We start from the raw sequence: 18,198 nt of genomic DNA, 5'->3' as shown, positions 1-18,198 counted from the left end.
GCAAAAGTTTTCCAGGAAAAGGCGGCCACGCCTAACAGACGGAGCCGAGGAGGCCTCCGCCCCTGGAACGGGAGGGGACGATGAGTCCCTGCGGCTGCAGCGGGGGAGAGGGCGCGAGGCGAGCCGCCGCATGAGGTCACCTGGCACCCAACCAGCAGCAGCTGCGCCGCGGAGGGAGGCGGTGTCAGGCTCCGGCTCCGGGGACCTCTCCCTCCCGCCCCCTGAGGGGCGTGGCTCTGGGGGAACCGACCCGCCAATCCGCGCTGCCCAGCCTAGGCCGCGCCCCGCAGCCTCCTCCCGGCTCCCTGCGGTCGGTCCGCGGAAGCTTAATTGCTTCCCCGCCTTCCTCGCCTGAGGCCACGCCCTCCAGCTCCGGCCCGTCCATCCTTTTCCCGCAGGATCCTAAGGCGCCGGGCCGGTGCTCCGCCCACGCCACGCCTACCGGGCTCCGCCCAGCGGTTTGAAGCGCCTGGGACCACAACCCCCTCGGAGTCGCGCGCGAGGCGTGAGGCGGTGCTGAGGATCTGGGGCCACGGGCAGCTAGACGCCGCGACTGTCCAGCGAGCGAGCGAGCAGCGGGAACCCGCAGCCACCGCAACCCCGGAGCCACAGCCGCATCCGCCGTCCGCGGAGCTCAGCCCAACCGGCCATGGCGCTTTCGATGCCCCTGAACGGGTTGAAGGAGGAGGACAAAGAGCCCCTCATCGAGCTCTTCGTCAAGGTGAGCGCTCACCGTCCCGAGCGACGCGGGCTGGTGTCCCCGCACCCCGAAGCGCCCCCACGCGGCATCTCCGCGGCCCGAGGCGGCGCCGTTCCTCCTGCGCCCATTCCCATTGTCTGGGCTCCGCGCCTTCCCGCCTCGCAGCGGGACCTTGGCGGACCCTACGGGCGCGGCGACAGAAAGGCGACTCCGCAGGGCGGGACGCGCCTCAACCGCGCCGCGTGGGTACTGTCACCCTGCTCGCCCTGTCCCACCCCACCCCGCCGTGAGCCACAGCCTCGGGCCGCCAGGCTGATAGCTCACTCAACTTAGTAGAACGCTAGCGCCTGGCCAGTGTGAAACTGAAACTTTAATTTCGATACAATGTTAAATAAAATAAAGGAGCGGAGGGACTCGGGAGCCTGAAACCCCAGCAATTGGGAAAAGTGGTCTGGGGAAGATCGGGCGTTCAAAGCCAGCCTTGGCTACTTAGTAAACCCTGGGCAAGCCTAGGATAAGAAGGGACCCTCAACCCAGCCCTCTTCCCCCATGGGGGAGGGGAGACTTTTTTAATGCGGGCGTGGTGACTAGGCTATGACCCAGCTGTAGAGGCTTAAGGAGTGCCTTCAGTTCGAGGCCAGCCTGGGTTACAAATGTGAGCCTCCTGACACACGCCCAAAAACAGGCAACTAACTGCTAAGAAGAAGAAGAAAAAAAAAAAGGAAAAGAAAAGAAAAAGCGAAGAGAAGGGTGGACGCCCCAAGGCTTCCGGAAAAGACGGAGATTCCCGACTTGGGCTTTCCTGTCCGGTGGTTTACCACCATCTGGCTTTCTTGTTTCTCCGGCGCGCCTGTTTTCACATGATGCAACCTTTTGGCCGCTCTCTTGGTGTTGCCACCTCGGCAAGCGCGTTTGGTTTGAAAGAAAACCCGAATTCTCCACTCCCTCGGGTTTTTTCTCTTGCCCTCAGTTTGTAAATCCTGGAGCTGCCTTCTTCGCCTAGGAACTCTCTCTGAATGCTCTCCCTGCCTCTCCCTTTTGGGGCGTAGTGGAGGAGAGAAGTTAACAAACATCTGGGTCCCCTGCTTTACTGAGCCTCCGTCGTCCTGACGTTCTGTTAGCCACTAAATAGCCAGTGAACTGGCTATTATGAACTGGCAACACTAGAAATTCAACAGGCATCCAGTACTAAGTCTGTTCTTTCTTAGTTTTGATTTGAAAGGGCGGAAATTAGGAAATTATCGAAGGATGTGTTCCAGAGGTGGAAGGCAGGAATCTGCAGGGTGATAACAGTGTTTGCCTCAGTGTTTTCTTTTAGTTGCTGGTTTTAAAACTTTTTTTTTTTTTAAAGAGCATAGGTTCTCAACTGGGGGTCGAGACCCCGTTGAAAGGTCTAACGACCTTTTTACAGCGGTCACCTAAGACCTTGGAAAACACCGATAATTTCATTACAATTCATAGCAGTATCAAAGTTACAGTTATGAAGTAACACCAAAAATTTTACAGTTGGGGGTCAGCCCAACATGAAGAACTGTATTAAACAGTTGCAGCGTTAGGAAGAAAAAGGCTTAGGGCTCTCAAAATGACAAAATGTGTGTGACTGGAGGTGGCAGACAATACTTTTGAGGCACGTAGGAAGGAACCTGAAGAAATGGGGAGAGGGTCGTAGAAAACAGCATAGAGAAGGGAACGTGCTAGGCCAGAGATGGAGACGAGACATAATGGTTACCTCTTGTCTGCCCTCTTTTTCTGAGACAGGGTCTTACTCTGTATCCTTATGCTGTCTTGGAACTCATAATGTAGTCCAGGCGGCCTCACGCTGGGATTATAGGTGTGAAATATCATGTTTTGATAAACGAAACAAAGCAAAACAAAGCCAAACTACACCTCTGAAAGTATATATGCTAATCTGAAGAACAGTGCTTAATGGTAAAACCTTACAAGCGTTATACAGCTCGGAATTATAAACTGAAGATGGCCTTTAACCCCAGCATTTGGAAGGCAGAGTCGGGCAGACCTCTGAGCTGGAGGCCAGCCTTGTCTACACTGAGTCACAGGCTAGCCAGGGCTGCATAGGAAACCCAGTCTCAAAATCAACAGCAAACAACAATTTGGAATCACACAGATACTACACTTTATAGCTTCTGCTGCTCAGTGTAGTTTGGGAGGTCTTGGCCAATAAAATATGGCAAGAAAAATGTTTAAAAACTAGGGAAGGGATTGGAGATGGAGCTCAGTGGTAGTACACTTGCCTAGCATGGGCAAGGCCCTGTGTGTTTCAGCAACACACACACACACACACACACACACACACACACACACACGACATGACAGATGCCTAATTCCCTGCTCACTGTTGATTTAATATTTCCATAAGGAGATGGGTGGGGCGTGTTTTCCTAAAGCTGAGTCACTTACATACCCCTTCCTAGTGGTCCATATTTGTAGTGAGAACCACTGAATTTACAGGCCTTGGAGGGCGGAGATCAGCCATTGGCTGGGCTATCCTGGGCAAATTTGTTTCCTCTCAAGCTTTTTTTTTTTTTGTCTGTGAAGTGATCTTTACTTTTCTGTGCTTTAGTATAGGCCAATTTTACACTGATACAGATCCAGTTGGTTGGTTGAAAGGAGAAAGAAAAGGAAAAGGTGGTAAAGGCTGTTAATTTCTTTTCAAACTCTGCATGTGGGAAATGCACATGAGGTAAACACTCTTATAAGTAGAGTTATTTTTGAAAGCAGTGAGGGGCGGAAACTGGTTGTCTGGGGTGGCGTGCCAAACAGTGCTAGTTATTCACCAAGTATCCTGAGTTTGTAGCTGAACCCCCCAGCCCTCCCCCTACCCCCCCAGCCACCCCACCCCCCCTCGGTTTTTTTTTTTTTTTTTTTTTTGGACATCGGATCTCAGTCTGGTGTGAATTCGCTCTGGAGTTCGCACCAGCCTCAAAAACATGGCAGCCCTGCCTCAGCCACCTAAGTGGTCCATTTATAGGTGTGAGTCATTCCACTGTGTGGCTGAAAACTTCCTGTGTTTAAAAAAAAAAAAAGGGCTCATTGTGTGTCTGTGTATGGGACAGCACACCTTTGGGGGTCATCGAGGAACTTAGGAGAGCTGGCTGATTCTCTCCTACCGCACGGGTTTTGGAGTGTGAACTCAGGGGCCAGGCTTGCAAGGTTTGTGACTGAGCTGCCTGCCTGGTCTGTGTCTCGATGTTAGTGCTGGGGAGAAGATTGCTTCTTTTCCCTTCCAGGGCACTGAAAAAAATATATGTTTAAAAGCTCTTTTAATCTTCATGTATGTATGTATGTACACATCTGCGTGTGGGTATATGCACACGTGTGTAGGTGCCGCTGTGTTCAGAAGAGGATGTCGGGAGTTGCCGTGTTGTGTGCTGCCCAACATGGATGCTGGGAATTGAACTCTGGTCCTCCACAGGTCCTGCTGCATAGCAGCTGCCAGCAGTGAGCACTCAAGCCCTGGCCATCTCTGGAGCATTGCTGCTGTCGCTGTTAGTGTGTATCTGTCTGTCTGTCCTTTGAATTGGGAACAATCCCTCCCCCCTTTTTGTCTTTGTTTTTTTTTTTTTTTTCCTTGTTTATGGACAGGTTTTCCCTTTGTATATAAGCTAGATACAATTGCACTCCCTACATAGCCCAGGCTGTCCTCTACCTTAGGCCCCTGAGTGCTGACTTTACAGGCATGTTCTCTTCAACAACTGATTTCTTAGGAGGCCCCGATGTTCTGAGTCATGAACCTTGATCCTTTGTCCTACTTTCTGTAGCCCACAGATGCCACAGATGCCAATCCCTTGTGATAAATAGCTTCTTTGGGGGGGAGTAAGAATTTTTTTTTTTTAATTTTATATATGTGAGTACACTGTAGCTGTCTTCAGACACACCAGAAGAGACCATCAGATCCAGTGGTTGTGAGCCACCATGTGGGTGCTGGGATTTGAACTCAGAACCTCTGGAAGCGCAGTTGGTGCTCTTACCCGCTGAGCCATCTCTCCAGCCCTACTCTACTCGACTCTTTTTCCTTCATAGTTTAGTACTTCTGATCTTTTCTCGTGTATCTGCCACATTTTCTACCAGTGTATCTTCTTGGTGATATCTGTAGTTCCAAGATTCTGTTTGTGTAAAGGTAAATAAATATTAACTCAGGAACCACAAATGAAAGGAGCAGAGAGGTGATTACTGACCCGTGTACCTGGTCCCTCTTTTTATTTATATCGTCATTTGAGACAGGGCCTTACTCTGTAGCCCAGGCTACCCTTAAATTTGCGGCAGTCTTGTCAGTCTCTGGAGTGCAGGGATTACACACAGATGGAGAGTAATCAGGAGTTTGGAGTTTTGTTTGCATGAGCCCGGTTTGTATCCACGCCACTGTCTCTCCACTCTGACAAGCTGCATCTGTGTGATGTGATGGATTTCTTATCCAAGTCGGAGGTAATCTCTCTGCAGGACTTAGTTTTATGGGCCATAATTTAAACTTTATGCACTACCATTTTGAATTGGGTTATCACTGTCTGCAGTAGTCCCAAGCTTACGGGATTGGGAGGGTTTTGATAGGGACTTTAAACTGCAGAGTGAATTCAAGGCCAGTCTGGACCGTGTGGTGATAGCCTGTCTCAGAGAGAACTGGGCTGTAACTGGGTAGTAGAGGTCTTAGCCTGTTAGGCCCTAAGATTGATCCCCAGTACTGCAAAACAAATGGCAAGAGGGGATACTCGCTTATGGAGTCAAATGTGGTTCCTGGTAAGTTAGGAGCTAGACATGAAGATTAAAGTAGGCTGGAACTTGACCCTGAGAAAGTCAGCATGGCAACCAGGTGGTTAGAGGGAGCTGAGAAGGGATGTGAGTTCAGACATCACTGTGAAGTCCCCCCGGAGCTGCTGGGCCTCTGAAGAGAGGGGCCAGATAGTCCGGTCCTGACGAGCTGAGGCTGAGCCTTGGAAGCTCTGGCCTGGCTTTAGTGGGTGTCTGTATTTCACAGGCTTTGTCCCTGGGGACTTCTCCCTTCTCGAGGCCGGCCTGCTCTTCCTTGGCAGGTTTTGGGAGGTGTGAGTAGATCCTGCTGGCAGTCTGAAGTGGGAGTTTTTTAGTTTCAAGGGCAGACTTCAGTGCTTTCAAAAATTTTTCTATAGAAAAGTGATGCAGAGATTGAACAATTGAACTTGAAATTCAATGTAAAAAGAAGCGTTCCCTTGTCTAACTGCTCTGCTTATTTGGGGTGTCCAGAGGGGAACTCTAGGACTTGGAAATAGAGTAAAATGTGAGGTTAATGGAAACTGCCCTTGTTCCTTTTATCCCAGGGCTGTTTCTGGAGACCTAAAACAGAGGCTACTTTTGTCAGATACCAAGGTGGTGATTTGCTTAAATATAAAATTGTGACAGGAACTCAGAATGAGGAAGATACAGGAACCGGACAGACTGAGCACAGGGGACGCCTGTGCACTAGTGACAGGAAAGGGACTTCAGGTTGTTTTGGAAGGATGCCTAAGGGGTGTCTAGAAGCCAGGAGGGGGGTGGTGAGCGAAACTCCCTCCACCCCCCTGCTTCCCCGGCACCGGAGGCTCCGCTTCTCCTTTCCGGTGTTTTCCAGAGTAGGGAATGGGTCTCTGGGAAGTGAGTTAGGCAGGATGGGAAGTGTGATTAAGGCGGGGTGAGTTAAGATTTGTATCAAGTAGAGCAGAAAACTAAGACAGGTTTGCTGGGTTAGAGGCTGGGACACAGAGTGGGAATAAGTTTCTGATGGAAAATGACATTTGGGTTATGATTACAGACCATCGGAGTATGGCTTAGCTGAAATCTAAATTTAGTTCAGAGCATGTGTTTGTGAGTTTCTTAGGAGCTTTTAGTTCTGTTGTTTTTTTATGAGACTTGGCTCCTAGGACCTCCTCAGTGGTCAGTACCAAGTACTAGTGTGAAGAGTAGCAAGTAGCTTTTTGGTTCTTTTGTTTTTTAGGGTTTTTTTTTTTTTTTTTTTGAGACAGGTTTTCTCTGGAACTCACTCTTGTAAACCAGGCTGACCTCGAACTCAGAAATTTGCCTGCCTCTGCCTCCCAGAGTGCTGGGATTACAGGCGTGCACCACCACTGCCCGGTTTGTTTTTTAGTTTTGATGGTACTAGGAATGGAACTCAAGACTTTATGTGTGCTAGGCAAGCACGCTATCACTAAGTAATGCCACAGCCCTTTAAACATTTAAATTAGAAACAAAGACTCCTGATATAGCCTTAGCTGACCTGGAACTCTCAATGTAGACTAGATTGGCCTTTAACCCAGAGATTCACCTCCCTCTGAGTGCTGAGATTAAAGGCAGATGTGTTCTGACTCCTGGTTCCTTTTGAAATATATTCATTTATTTTATGCGTGTGGGTGTTTTGCCTGTAGTGTACTACATGTATGTGTGTCCTGTGCCAAGGAGGCCAGTAGAGGCTGTCAGGTCCCCTGAATCCGGCATCACATGGCTGTGAGCTGCCATGTGCATGCTGGGAGTTGAACCCTGGTCCTCTAGAAGAGCAGCCAGTGCTCCTAACCACTGGGCCATCTCTGCAGCCCCAGGTCTGGAACTTTTGACCTTCCTGTTTGAGCCTCCAGAGTAGCTAGGACACTAGGCACAGCAATTAGCATTATTTAATTTTTCCTCTTCTCATTTAAAATATAAAATCATAAACTCATGAAAGATACCACCTAATGTAGATAAATAAGACAATGTTTAGAATAAGAACATTTAAATTTGAGTACTGTTTGAACAAGTAACAATATTGGAACTAGGACCAGGTATAAATCCCAGAGCGCACCACATGCTTTTACCTCGTGGGGTTTTGTTTCTTTTTTCTTGGAATATAAAATACAGCTCTCAGCAAGAAGCCCCAACAGTCTTCCCTTTTTTTTTTTTTTTTGTGGTGGTGGTGGTGAAATGGTTCGTGTGCATGTGTACATTTAAGAAGAACGTTTAATTCTCATTGCAGTAGAATTACAAAACTGTCAATCACCTGGTGAAACACAAACACTGAGTCTTACCAGCAGGCAGTCCGCCTCTTTACTTGTATGTGTGGGAGAAGAATAAATCAAAGCAAACCTGGATAAACAGCAGAGATGACAGCTGCAGTTAGGTGGAGCCCAGGTCGGGACCTGGGAGGACTCACCAGTGCTCTCCGAGGTTTTCTGGTCGAACAACCAAAGCAGTTGCTTTATTTTTATTTTTGAAGGTGGAGACCAGGTGGTAGATTACGCAGGTACGTAGTCATTAAAAACTGAAGGAGAATGAATTAGGTGTTCGTGCCCTTTAGGAATACTGGGGGAGTGAAGTGGCTGCTATGAGATCTACATACACTAAGAGAAAAAAGGAAAAGGTAGTTAAGTTACACCCTAGAAATTAAATGTTGAACTCGAGCGGAACAAATGCGCAAGACTGTTTGAAAGTTTTGCAAACACGCAAGCATATGAAGGGTGCACTCTCTTGTATGCTTGCCCAAAGGACAGCATGTTTTAGTGCATACCGCAGCCTAAAGTCTAGTAACGGTCTCCACGGGTGATCCTGGTACTTGACAGTCAGTAGGGTCTTTAATTGCAAATAAGCCCTAGTCCTTTTCAAAGACTTTTATGAATGAGTCCTTGAGATTTTGTGTGTGTGTGTGTAATGTTTTAGTCTTCCTGTGATATATAACGTGAGTTGTGTAAGGAAAACTTACTTAGGATTATAAAAGAAACTTAGATGTCACCTGTAGTTATCTTTTCATAAACAGTTGCTCTATTTGGCCCTTGCTAGATGAAAGCAAAAAAAATTGTTTTTATTGTTTTAAAGATTTACTTATTTATTTTATGCATATGAGTACACTGTATCTGTTTTCAAACACACCAGAAGAGGGCATCAGATCACATTGTAGATGGTTGTGTGCTTCATGTGGTTGTTCTCAACAACTCAGATGGTTTTTCCCACATGTGGGTGCTGGGAATTGAACTCTAGACCTCTGGAAGAGCAGTCAGTGCTCTTAACCACTGAGCCATCACTCCAGCCCTTGGTTTTTGAGATAGGGTTTCTATGTATAGCCTTGGCTGTCCTGGAACATTTTCTGTAGACCAAGCTGGCCTCCAGCTCACAGAGATCTAGTTGCTTCTGCCTACCCTGGGATGAAAGGAATACACCTCCATCCTTGCCCTCAGAAAGCCCACCAGCACCTACAGTCCCCTGCTTTACCAGCTGAGCTATCAAAGGTCACTGATAACATCTGGCATTGTTCAAATAGGTATTGATTAAGCGGTTTTCAGGTAGGAGTTCCCTCGGTGCTCTTTAGGAGAAATCTGTTCTAAAAATTGAAGCGCTTTTCAGAGTTAACTTCCCCACTGTATGTGTGGATTAGGGAGGTGGTGAGATACAGTCTTTGCCTAGGGTCTGTTGGGTGTGCACAGGGATAGACAGAAGCAAATAGCAGTGAGAGAGGATTAAGCACAGGCCTTTTCTTTTTTCCTTAAGTGTAGTTGGACAATGGTGGATGAGCCACGGTGGATGCAGTAGTCAGCTGCTTAGCACCGTCATTTGACTGTAATACACAGTGACCTATGACCTATGTTCCGTTAGTCCGGTGGAAGCCGGGAGTAGTAGTTCATGCCTGTGAATACCTGTGATCCTGCACTCCGGAAGCTGTAGCAGGAGGGTTATTATACAGTATGAGAATCGCAAACACACACACACACACACACACACACAAAACACACACGAGCTGGCTATGTTGATATAAATCTATAATCCTAGCACTCAGCAAGCTGAAACACAAAGATCTCTAGTTCTAGACCATAGATTCCATACTCAAAACTAAACAGAATAAAATATATTCCTAAACAGGGGTGGTGGAAGGCAGATCAGAGGTTCCAGGTCCTGGCTGGCTTAGGTATACGATCTAGGCCAGCCTAGGCTATTTGAGATCTTGTCTTAAAAAACGCAGACAACCCCTAACAAACAAAAAGCAAAACCCACTGAAATAAGAGCTTAGAAATGATTTTCTGTGTGCCGCCTAAATGAGATAATTGATGTAAAGATGAACCGAATGCTTTAGGGCTGAAGGTTATTACCGAGAGGCTTTGTTAGCAGCTGTTTAAAGAAACTCATTGGAGATTATATTCTGTAAGTTAGGTTTAATCTAAAGTAAACCTGATACTTGTCTGAAATTTGCTGGTTGTTGAACTAATTATAACAATTCCCACTGGGTGGTGACATACGGCTAGCACCTAGGAGGCAGAGGCAGGTGAGTTCAAGGCCAGCCTGGTCTACAGACGGAGTTTGAGGATGGTCAGGACTACAATACCCACCCCTTCCTCCTTTTTGCTCTTTTTGTATAGCCCTGGCTGGCCTTGTATCTGAGGCAATCTTATAGCCTCAGTCTTGTTTTATTTTTTTGTTTTTGTTTTTTCGAGACAGGATTTCTCTGTATAGCCCTGGCTGTCCTGGAATTCACTCTGTAGATCAGGCTGGCCTCGAACTCAGAAATCCTCAGAAATCCGCCTGCCTCTGCCTCCCGAGTGCTGGGATTACAGGCGTGAGCCACCACTGCCCGGCTAGCCTCAGCTTTGTTAAGTGCTAGTATTACAGGTATAAGACTCCATGGTTGACTTTTATGGTTTTCTTATAATTTTATACTTTGATATATGTATGCATGTATGTGGTGTCAGAGATCATCTTGTAAAGCGTTGGTTTCTTCTTCACACAGTAGACCCTGGGGTTGAACCCAGGTCACCAGGCTTGAAGTGGCAAGTGACTTATATCTGCTGAACATCTCACTGGCCCTAATATCTGTCTTTTCTTTTTCTTCTTTTTGAGAAGGGGTTTCAGTTAGCCCAGGCTAGCATCAAACTCCCTAAATAGCCCAGGCTTGCCTCGAGTTCCTGATCTTGGAACTCCAACATGGGTCATCTGGAAGAGCAGGAAGTGCTCTTGCCCTGCTGCTGTGTCTCTCCAGACCGTCTCAGGCCTCTTGATGAGGCCTCCCGCTCTTGCAGAGGACCAGGGCCGGTTCCCAGCCCAGACTCGGCGGCTCACACCCATCTGTAACTCCAGTTCCAGAGGATCCAATCCTACCTTCTGGCTTTCAGGCATTTTCCTGTCTCTTCACAATGAAGAACTTACATCTTTTAAATGCCACACAAGTATCAAAGAGATGTGTGTCTTCAAATCCCAAATTTCTCTACCTTATCCAGACTTCTTTCTGACGAGATCCTGCACCTCTGTCATATTAAATAGAATTGAGTCTCAACACTGCTCCTTGTCCGGCTCCATAAAATGCTCCTCTGAAGCCAGTGACTAATTAGAAGGCCACTGTCGTTTCTCAGACACACTTTGTCCTTTGACATCTTCCTACTGCCTCCTCCCCAAACCTACCGAGTTCATTTCTTCTGTCGTGTCTTCTCTACTGGGAGCTGCCGTCATCCTTCTCAGTGCAGTGGCCTCCAGCACTTACTTCCCCATTCCTTCTTCACCCTGCCCGTTTTCTGTGGAGGACCAGGCTACTCATCTTAAATAGAATTCTAAACTGGACACAGGGCTTCTCCTTTTGAGAAATGCCATTTTCACTAAGGATAAAATTCTTACAAAGACCTCTGTGGAGGCTAGGGCTAGCTCGGGTGATGGTAGAGTCTCAGGCCCAGCGTGCAGGGAGCTCTGGGGTCTCCAGCATTGCTAAGAAGAAAGAAAGGAGGAGGCCTGGTGGCTCACACGATCCTCTGATCGTCTAGGATCAGAAGGTTGAGGCTCTCAGCTACATAGCAAAATCGAAGCCAGTGCTAGGGCTGGGCAGAGAGGAGGAGGGGAGGAAAAGAAAGAAGGGAGGAAGGGAGGAGGAAGCAGGCATACACCTGGTCATTCCGAGTGTCCCTTTCCCTGCTGTCTTTCTCTGTGAAGCTCTTAATCACAGGTAGATAGATAGTTGTCTCCTCAGCTAAGTCTGCCTGCTGTAATGACAAGGAATGTATACAGCTCCTGCACTAGGCCTGGATCCTTGTGAAACAAAGGAAAGGAAACAAAAGAAAACAAAAAAAAAAACCCAACAAAACCCACCAACAGCTGGTAAATCTGCAAGCTGAGACTGGGGGGTACAGGAACTGCAGACGTCTTTGTTGGAATGGCAACAAAGATCTATGAAAACACAGAAGTATGGGGCACGGTTAAACCCAGTCTCCCTGGAAGGTAAAGTACCTTGCAGCCACAGTGGGAGATGAACATTGCTTTAAGCAGTGTGTTTTGGAGATCCAAGTAAGATGTGCTTCTCCTCTTCCTTGCTGGCTCGCCCAGTGCAGAAACCGTCTTGGGACGCTCTGCTAAGTGAAGAACTAACTCCAAAGCCACAGGAAAGGAAACAAAAGAAAAGAAAACAAAACAAAACAAAAATCAACAAAAACCCACCAATAGCTGGTCATCTGCAAGCTGAGACTGGGGGTACGGGAAAGACTCCAGTACCTTGAAAGTCATTCAAGCCTACAACCGTCGTAGTGGAGACGCAGTGAATGCACACATGTGTCTCCTGCCTCCTGGGCCCTTACCTTAGCTTGTTTCCTATTCCACATGGGCGCTGCTGCCTGCCCGAAGCCACCTTTCCTGTCACATTCTCACTTGTTAAACTTTTCATGCTTCCCTAAGTCTGTTTCCATGACTTGATTAGGTCTTCGGGATGACTTTTCTGTTTCCTATCAGTGAAGAACAGTTTTTTTCGATCCAGCGTCTCTGTCATAATCCAGGAAGCTCAGTGTAGGTAGAACGCCCTGTAGTTCATCTTTGTATCCACTACAGTATTCCGTAGATTGCTCGCTTCCTACCTGCCAGCAGTTCAGTAAATCTTATTGAATGAGTAAATGCACTTAAGTACAATTGGTAGGTAGGCAGGCCCTAATTCTATTGCTGCTGATTAGAATTCGCTAAAATACCCTGTAAAATATGCAATCGTTTGGTAAAGGAGTGATTGACAGTTGTTTTTGATGACTAGTTGACAGAATAAAGCAGAAGCTGGCTAATGTTGCTGGTGCGTCGTTAAAACCCAGATGATTTACTGGTGAGCTCTTGCCTGATCAGCTGTCAGCTGTGTTTCTCGGAAGCCTTCTACTCACTCTGGTGTGACAGTCCTCAGCTGAGAGAGAGCTCAGCTTATACAGATTCCCGCTCAACTCTAGCTTTTCGGATGGCATGGTGCTGCTTCCAGTGTGCTGATTTTTAGTTATCTTCAAATTAGGAATTTTCTTTTGGAAGCTGGAGAGATGGCTTGGCAGTTAGGAGTACTTGCTGCTCTTGCAGAGGACCTAGTTTGGTTCCTGTAGCTGCCTGTAATTCTTAATTCCAGAGAATATGATGTCCCCACTGGCCTCAGGGCACTGGGCATGAATACATGAGTACACATATACAGGCAAAACAAACACATAAAATAAAAATAAATAGATTGCTTGAGTGTGGCAGGTGGATCTCTGTGAGCTTCAGGCCAGCCAGAACTGCATACTGAGGCCTGTCTCCCGCCAAATCCCTGGAATAAAACCAACCAACCAACCAACTAAAATGAAATAAAATGAGGCCAAAACAAATAAGCCCCAAAACCTTTTATTTTAAAGAATTTTTAATTTCCTCTTTTCAGGCTCCTGATAAGATCTGTGTGTCCCACAACCCCTTCTCCAACTAGGGAGTGATCTTTGAGACAGGGTGTGCAGCCAAAGCTAACCTTGAACTCATGTAGTCCTGGATGCCTCAAATGCTTGGCAAACTGTTCCTACCTTCTGGGATCACAGTCAGGGGCCACCACTGCTGGTTCTGGGTGAAGCTTTGTGTGTATGATTTAAAAAATTTTGGGCAGGAGAGATAGCTCAGTGGTTAAGAGCACTGACTGCTCTTCCAGAGGTCCTGAGTTCAATTCCCAGCAACTACATGGTGGCTCACAACCATCTGTAATGGGATCTGATGCCCTCTTATGGTGTGTCTGAGGACAGCTACAGTGTACTTACATGTAATGATAAATATGTCTTCAAAATTTTTTTTTTTCATTCGATGTAGGGTCTTCTGCAATCCGGTTAGGCTCACATGGCAAACTGTAGGAATCTTTTCTCTAATGCTGGAACCAAGAGTCATCTTTCCCAAAATAAAATGAAGACTGAGCTTTCAGGATTTAACTTGATTTTTTTTCTCCTTATGCTGCTTACGCCTTCTGCCATTTTATAGAATTTGTACCATTTTTTAATTTTTTGTTTTTCTGGCAGCTATCGCTTTAAATATAGTGTTCTAAGAAGGTTGTGGTGCCGGGCAATCTGTCATTGCCAGATCCTGCCACTTTGTCTCATTTAAAATGATGTCTTAAACAAACTTGGCTCAGCAATAAAGCACAGTATATTTTGTGTCCTTTTTCCATGGCATTTTTTCATGAATAAAGAGAGGTTCGAATTTGTGCCAGTTTAAGCAATTTTCATTAAACTAGCCCTTCCTTGGTGCTGGTTGGATACAGCAGCTGCTCCAGGCAGGGGAAGAAGGCAGATGCACTGTGGAGCCCGGGCAGGAGGAGGAGAGTGTAGGGGGGGCATTCTCCCTGGAAGCTCTTTCCTGGGGAACCATTGTAGTTCCTGGGCTGGGAGGCTTTTCCACTTGCAGAGGCTTGTCCTGAGTGTGTTTAGCGTAGATGCTCGGTCTAGCGGGCTTATTTTTGTGTTGCATTCCCAAATGCAGGGCAGAAGGAACGCAGAGAAGTGTTCATACTTAAGTGAGCTGGTACGGGTGTTTGCGCAGTGCTGTGCGTAACTGCATCGTGGATTAACTGCTTGGATTATTGTTGATAAAATGCTGCTGCAGAACTGTCCTGGGTTCCTCCACCCCCACCCCCTTTCCACTCACTTTATTCCCGAGGCAGCTAGTGGGAAAAGAAAGAAACAATAAAAAAGCCACTTGACTGGGAAAATGCAAGCGCTTGTTACATTCATAAGAATGCTCCTATGAGAAGCCAGATAAATAGGTTGAAGTGGGGAAGCCAATCTGTAGAGTGTTTGCCTAGCAACCGTGAGGCTCTGGGTTCGATCTCCAGTACTATAAACTAAACAGGCAAATCCATAGAGAACAAGTGAAATGAGCAGTCAGGGAAAGTAGTGCCGTAGCTCATAGTTGTTTTGCTCTAGTGTATCTCAAAGAGGTTCTTAAGACATACTCAAATGAAAGAAAGCCTTTCCCTCCCTCCCTCCCTCCCTCCCTCCCTCCCTCCCTCCGTCCTTCCCTTATTTGTGAGACCCTTTCCCAGTGTAGTCTTGCTAGCCTTTGAAGTTGCAGTCTTCCTGCCTCAGCCTCTAAATGCTAAGGTTTATTTGAGATCTGAGATCCCCAAGTTAGAGCCTGAGGGTGATTGTTGTAGCTTACAGTATCACCTGTGCTTTCTAGTTTGGCACTAGACTATGCCTCCGGTTCGAAGGTGCAGGTAATTGGGATTAAGAACACCATTAAGTTTAGCGTTTTGCTGTTGGTCAGAGTGTACTAGATACAAGTGAACACTGGAGAGCTGGGGCGATGTCTCAGTGGGACAAGTGCTTGCCATGCGAGGGTGAGGACCTGAGTTTGGACCCCAGAACCCTTGTGGAGCCAGACATAGCAGTGTGCGCTTATGATAATCTCAGTGCCACTGGTACACAGAAGCCTGCAGGCCAGCTAGTCTGACATGGATACTGGTAAATAAGAGACCCTGTCTAAATATAGTGGACGGTGTGGACTGACACTCAAGGTTGTCCCCGACCCCTACATGCATGCCGTGGCACATGTACCCACCTACCCACATTTTAGTTTTAAAAATTGGTTGCTGGAGCTCTGCAGCTGTGTTTAAATCGTGGCGCCCCCCCCCCCTCCCTTCACTTGGTGTCTCCATTGAGGTAATAGCACCTGACTCTTGGGCCTGGTAAAATTAAAAGTATTACTGAGGAGAGCACTTAGAGCAAACACAGTGGCCCCTGATCACGCGCTCTTACGCTGCCTTTGGGAGGCAGAGTTAGACTATTGGTCTGTGTCAGGTATGTGTGTAATATGTGTGGTTTCAACCTCTAGGATATTACTAAGGTTATTGCAAATAGGCTTTGCAAGTAGGTGGAGAACTTTCCATTCTAAATCAGAAGTGAGGGCTACTATGACAAAAGTCCCGCAGAGAGGGGACTCCTTTCTGAGCTAAGGGCGAGCACCATCTTAGTTCCTCTGGCCAGCGCTCAGGACTAAAACTAAAGCATTAGGGACAGTGCCTTTCTCTTCTTCCTCTTTTAAAGTGAAATCTCAGAAGTGGTCAAGAGTCGGTCTGTGGGGTTAAGTGGAGTGGTTCTGTAGAGATACTTTGAATGATTTTTGTCTTCCTGTGCTGCCAGATTTTGTTCTTTTTATTTTTATGATATGCCATTAAGTTGATTGGTTATATATTAACTGGTATTGAATAGTGCTTTCTTAAGGGAAAATTTAGATATGTTTAAATATTTTAAAGTCTCCATCCCAAGAGACTTTGAGTTCATTTAATTTTTAACAGAAGAAATAGAAGTAGTGTAAATTTACATAATTTTCCCCCCTTTTCTTTCTGAGAGATTGGAAACCCATGCTATCACTGAAATTGGACTCCTCCTGCCTCTGCTTTCTGAGTGCTGGGTTGCATGCTTGTGTTACATGCCTTGTTTGCAAACCGCATGCTTAGATTTTTTTTTGTCTTCTCTAACTGGTCTGGAATTCATTCTGTAGACTTTATTGGCCTAGACCTTGGGCATCTTGCTTCTGCCTCCCGAGGCCTGGGATTAAAGGCGCGTGCTATCAGACTGGCTAGTCTCCCTGTGTATTTCTTTCTAGATTCTAAGTGTCTCGCTTCCTTCTTGTCTCCCAGTGGGTTGGTAATAAAGCTTTAATACTTGAGTGTGGCTGTGATTAGCAGGTGACTCAAGGATCATAAAGTGACTCTATCTGTCTTCTTATTATAACGTTATAAACTTTTTGAAAGTACTTAATTTACTCCCATGCAGGACACAGTAAACCGATAAAAGCCAAGATATTAAAGCCAGGATAATAGACAGTTCCGGGTGCTGATTATGGGCCAGGCACAGTACGCCAGCCATTTTATAAGTGTTAGCTAAGTCAATCCTCACATAAACTCTGAATTAGACATGTCAGTTCTGTGTCATATGTGAGTAAGTAGCAGGGCGGGATCTACACCAAGGTCTTTGGGAATTAATGTCTTGATTCTTTCCTTTTCTTCTCCCCACCTCTTTCTCTCTACTGAGGGGTTAACTCCTGAACCCCAGGCCTCATACACGGCACATGGTGCTCTGCTAGGGGCTGACACACATGCACAATACACTGCTTGATAGGTTGTACAAGGGAGTTACAGGGTTCCATTGCTTCCCCTCTTTGTGTTTTGGAGGCCCGGCTAATTAGTCTCTTGTAAAATACTTTAAAGAGCCCCTTTGGCAGTGTGAGGAGGAGGCTCACTTGTGACATCGTGTATTTTGATTGCAGAATTGTTTTCAAGTTAGCAATGTCAAAGTGGGCAGAGTTTAATAAGCCACATCCTAATTTGTCAATGTTTTTCTCCAGCCTTCTCTCTTTCCTTTCTTTTGTAAACCTCCCCCTTCAGAGGAGCCCACCCTTTGCATTGTTGATAGAAGAAAAGCAAGGAAGTTTCTTTTTGTGGAGAGAGGAAACAGCCTCAGTCAGGACTTCATCCATATTAGGTATAAACTAAATATAGCAGTGTGATCCAGGGCTGAAGTCACACTCACACAGCTTCCTAAGCAGGGCTAATGAGATCAGCCGGAACTTTTCAGTCTGCCTTCCTCCTGGCTTTTTGGTTCACTGGAAAGGCTGCTCCGTGGATTAGTCCTGTGGTCTGTGTATATCTCCGCCTCTTACAATACATCAGGACATTACAGGGACTCTTAAAGTAAACTTTAAAATAAACAAGTGAAATATTTTGACTTTGTCACTGTGTTGCTACCCCCTTTCAAGCTGTCTTTGTAAAGGTCAAGCCATTGTCAAAGGTGTCCATCTGGACTGGCCTCTTCTGAGCAGCGTGTTCTATGTAATTCTTGGTCAGTATTTTCACTGGTTAGATCCCAGTGTGGTTAAGTGGTAATAAGATGTGTTCTCATTGGCTGCCTATAGAGGAGGCACGGGAACAGGAAGATGGGAGAAGCCCCATGTTGTGGCCAGAGCACATATTGTTCCCAGATAAGAGCCCTTGAAGCTCCCCAAAGCAGTTTTTGCTCACAGTAACTGTGTTCAGCACTTGTGGTCCTTCTTAGAGCCCTTTGCAAGCGTGCCAAGACACCCAACCACATGAGAATGTGCATGCCTCTGAGGGAAGCCTTGTTTCTGCTTCTGGCCTATCGTTCTAAAAAGCTTTTTTGAGACAAGCTCTTATCCTAGCCCAGGCTGGCTGGAACTCACTGTAGAGTCCAGGCTGGCCTCAAACTTAACGGCAGCCTCAGTCTGCCAAATGCTAGGATTTATGAGAAGCCACTCTGGCCATCTAAGGCTTAACT

General features: G+C 46.6%; 1 protein-coding gene across 1 annotated transcript in view; it reads left to right on the top strand.

Moving 5' to 3' along the window:
• Window positions 1-363: 363 nt before the first annotated feature.
• Clic4 (chloride intracellular channel 4) overlaps window positions 364-18,198 on the top strand; it is a 57,636-nt gene continuing 39,801 nt past the window's right edge. Inside the window, exon 1 of the mRNA XM_052177722.1 lies at window positions 364-721. Coding sequence (XP_052033682.1) covers window positions 650-721 — 72 coding nt within the window. The 5' untranslated portion in view covers window positions 364-649. The remainder of the gene's footprint in view (window positions 722-18,198) is intronic.

This window comes from Apodemus sylvaticus, chromosome 3 (assembly GCF_947179515.1).
Source record: "Apodemus sylvaticus chromosome 3, mApoSyl1.1, whole genome shotgun sequence".
Taxonomy (NCBI): Eukaryota; Metazoa; Chordata; class Mammalia; order Rodentia; family Muridae; genus Apodemus; species Apodemus sylvaticus.
Note: the sequence above shows the minus strand (reverse complement) of the source record. Positions and strands in the feature narration are given on the sequence as shown.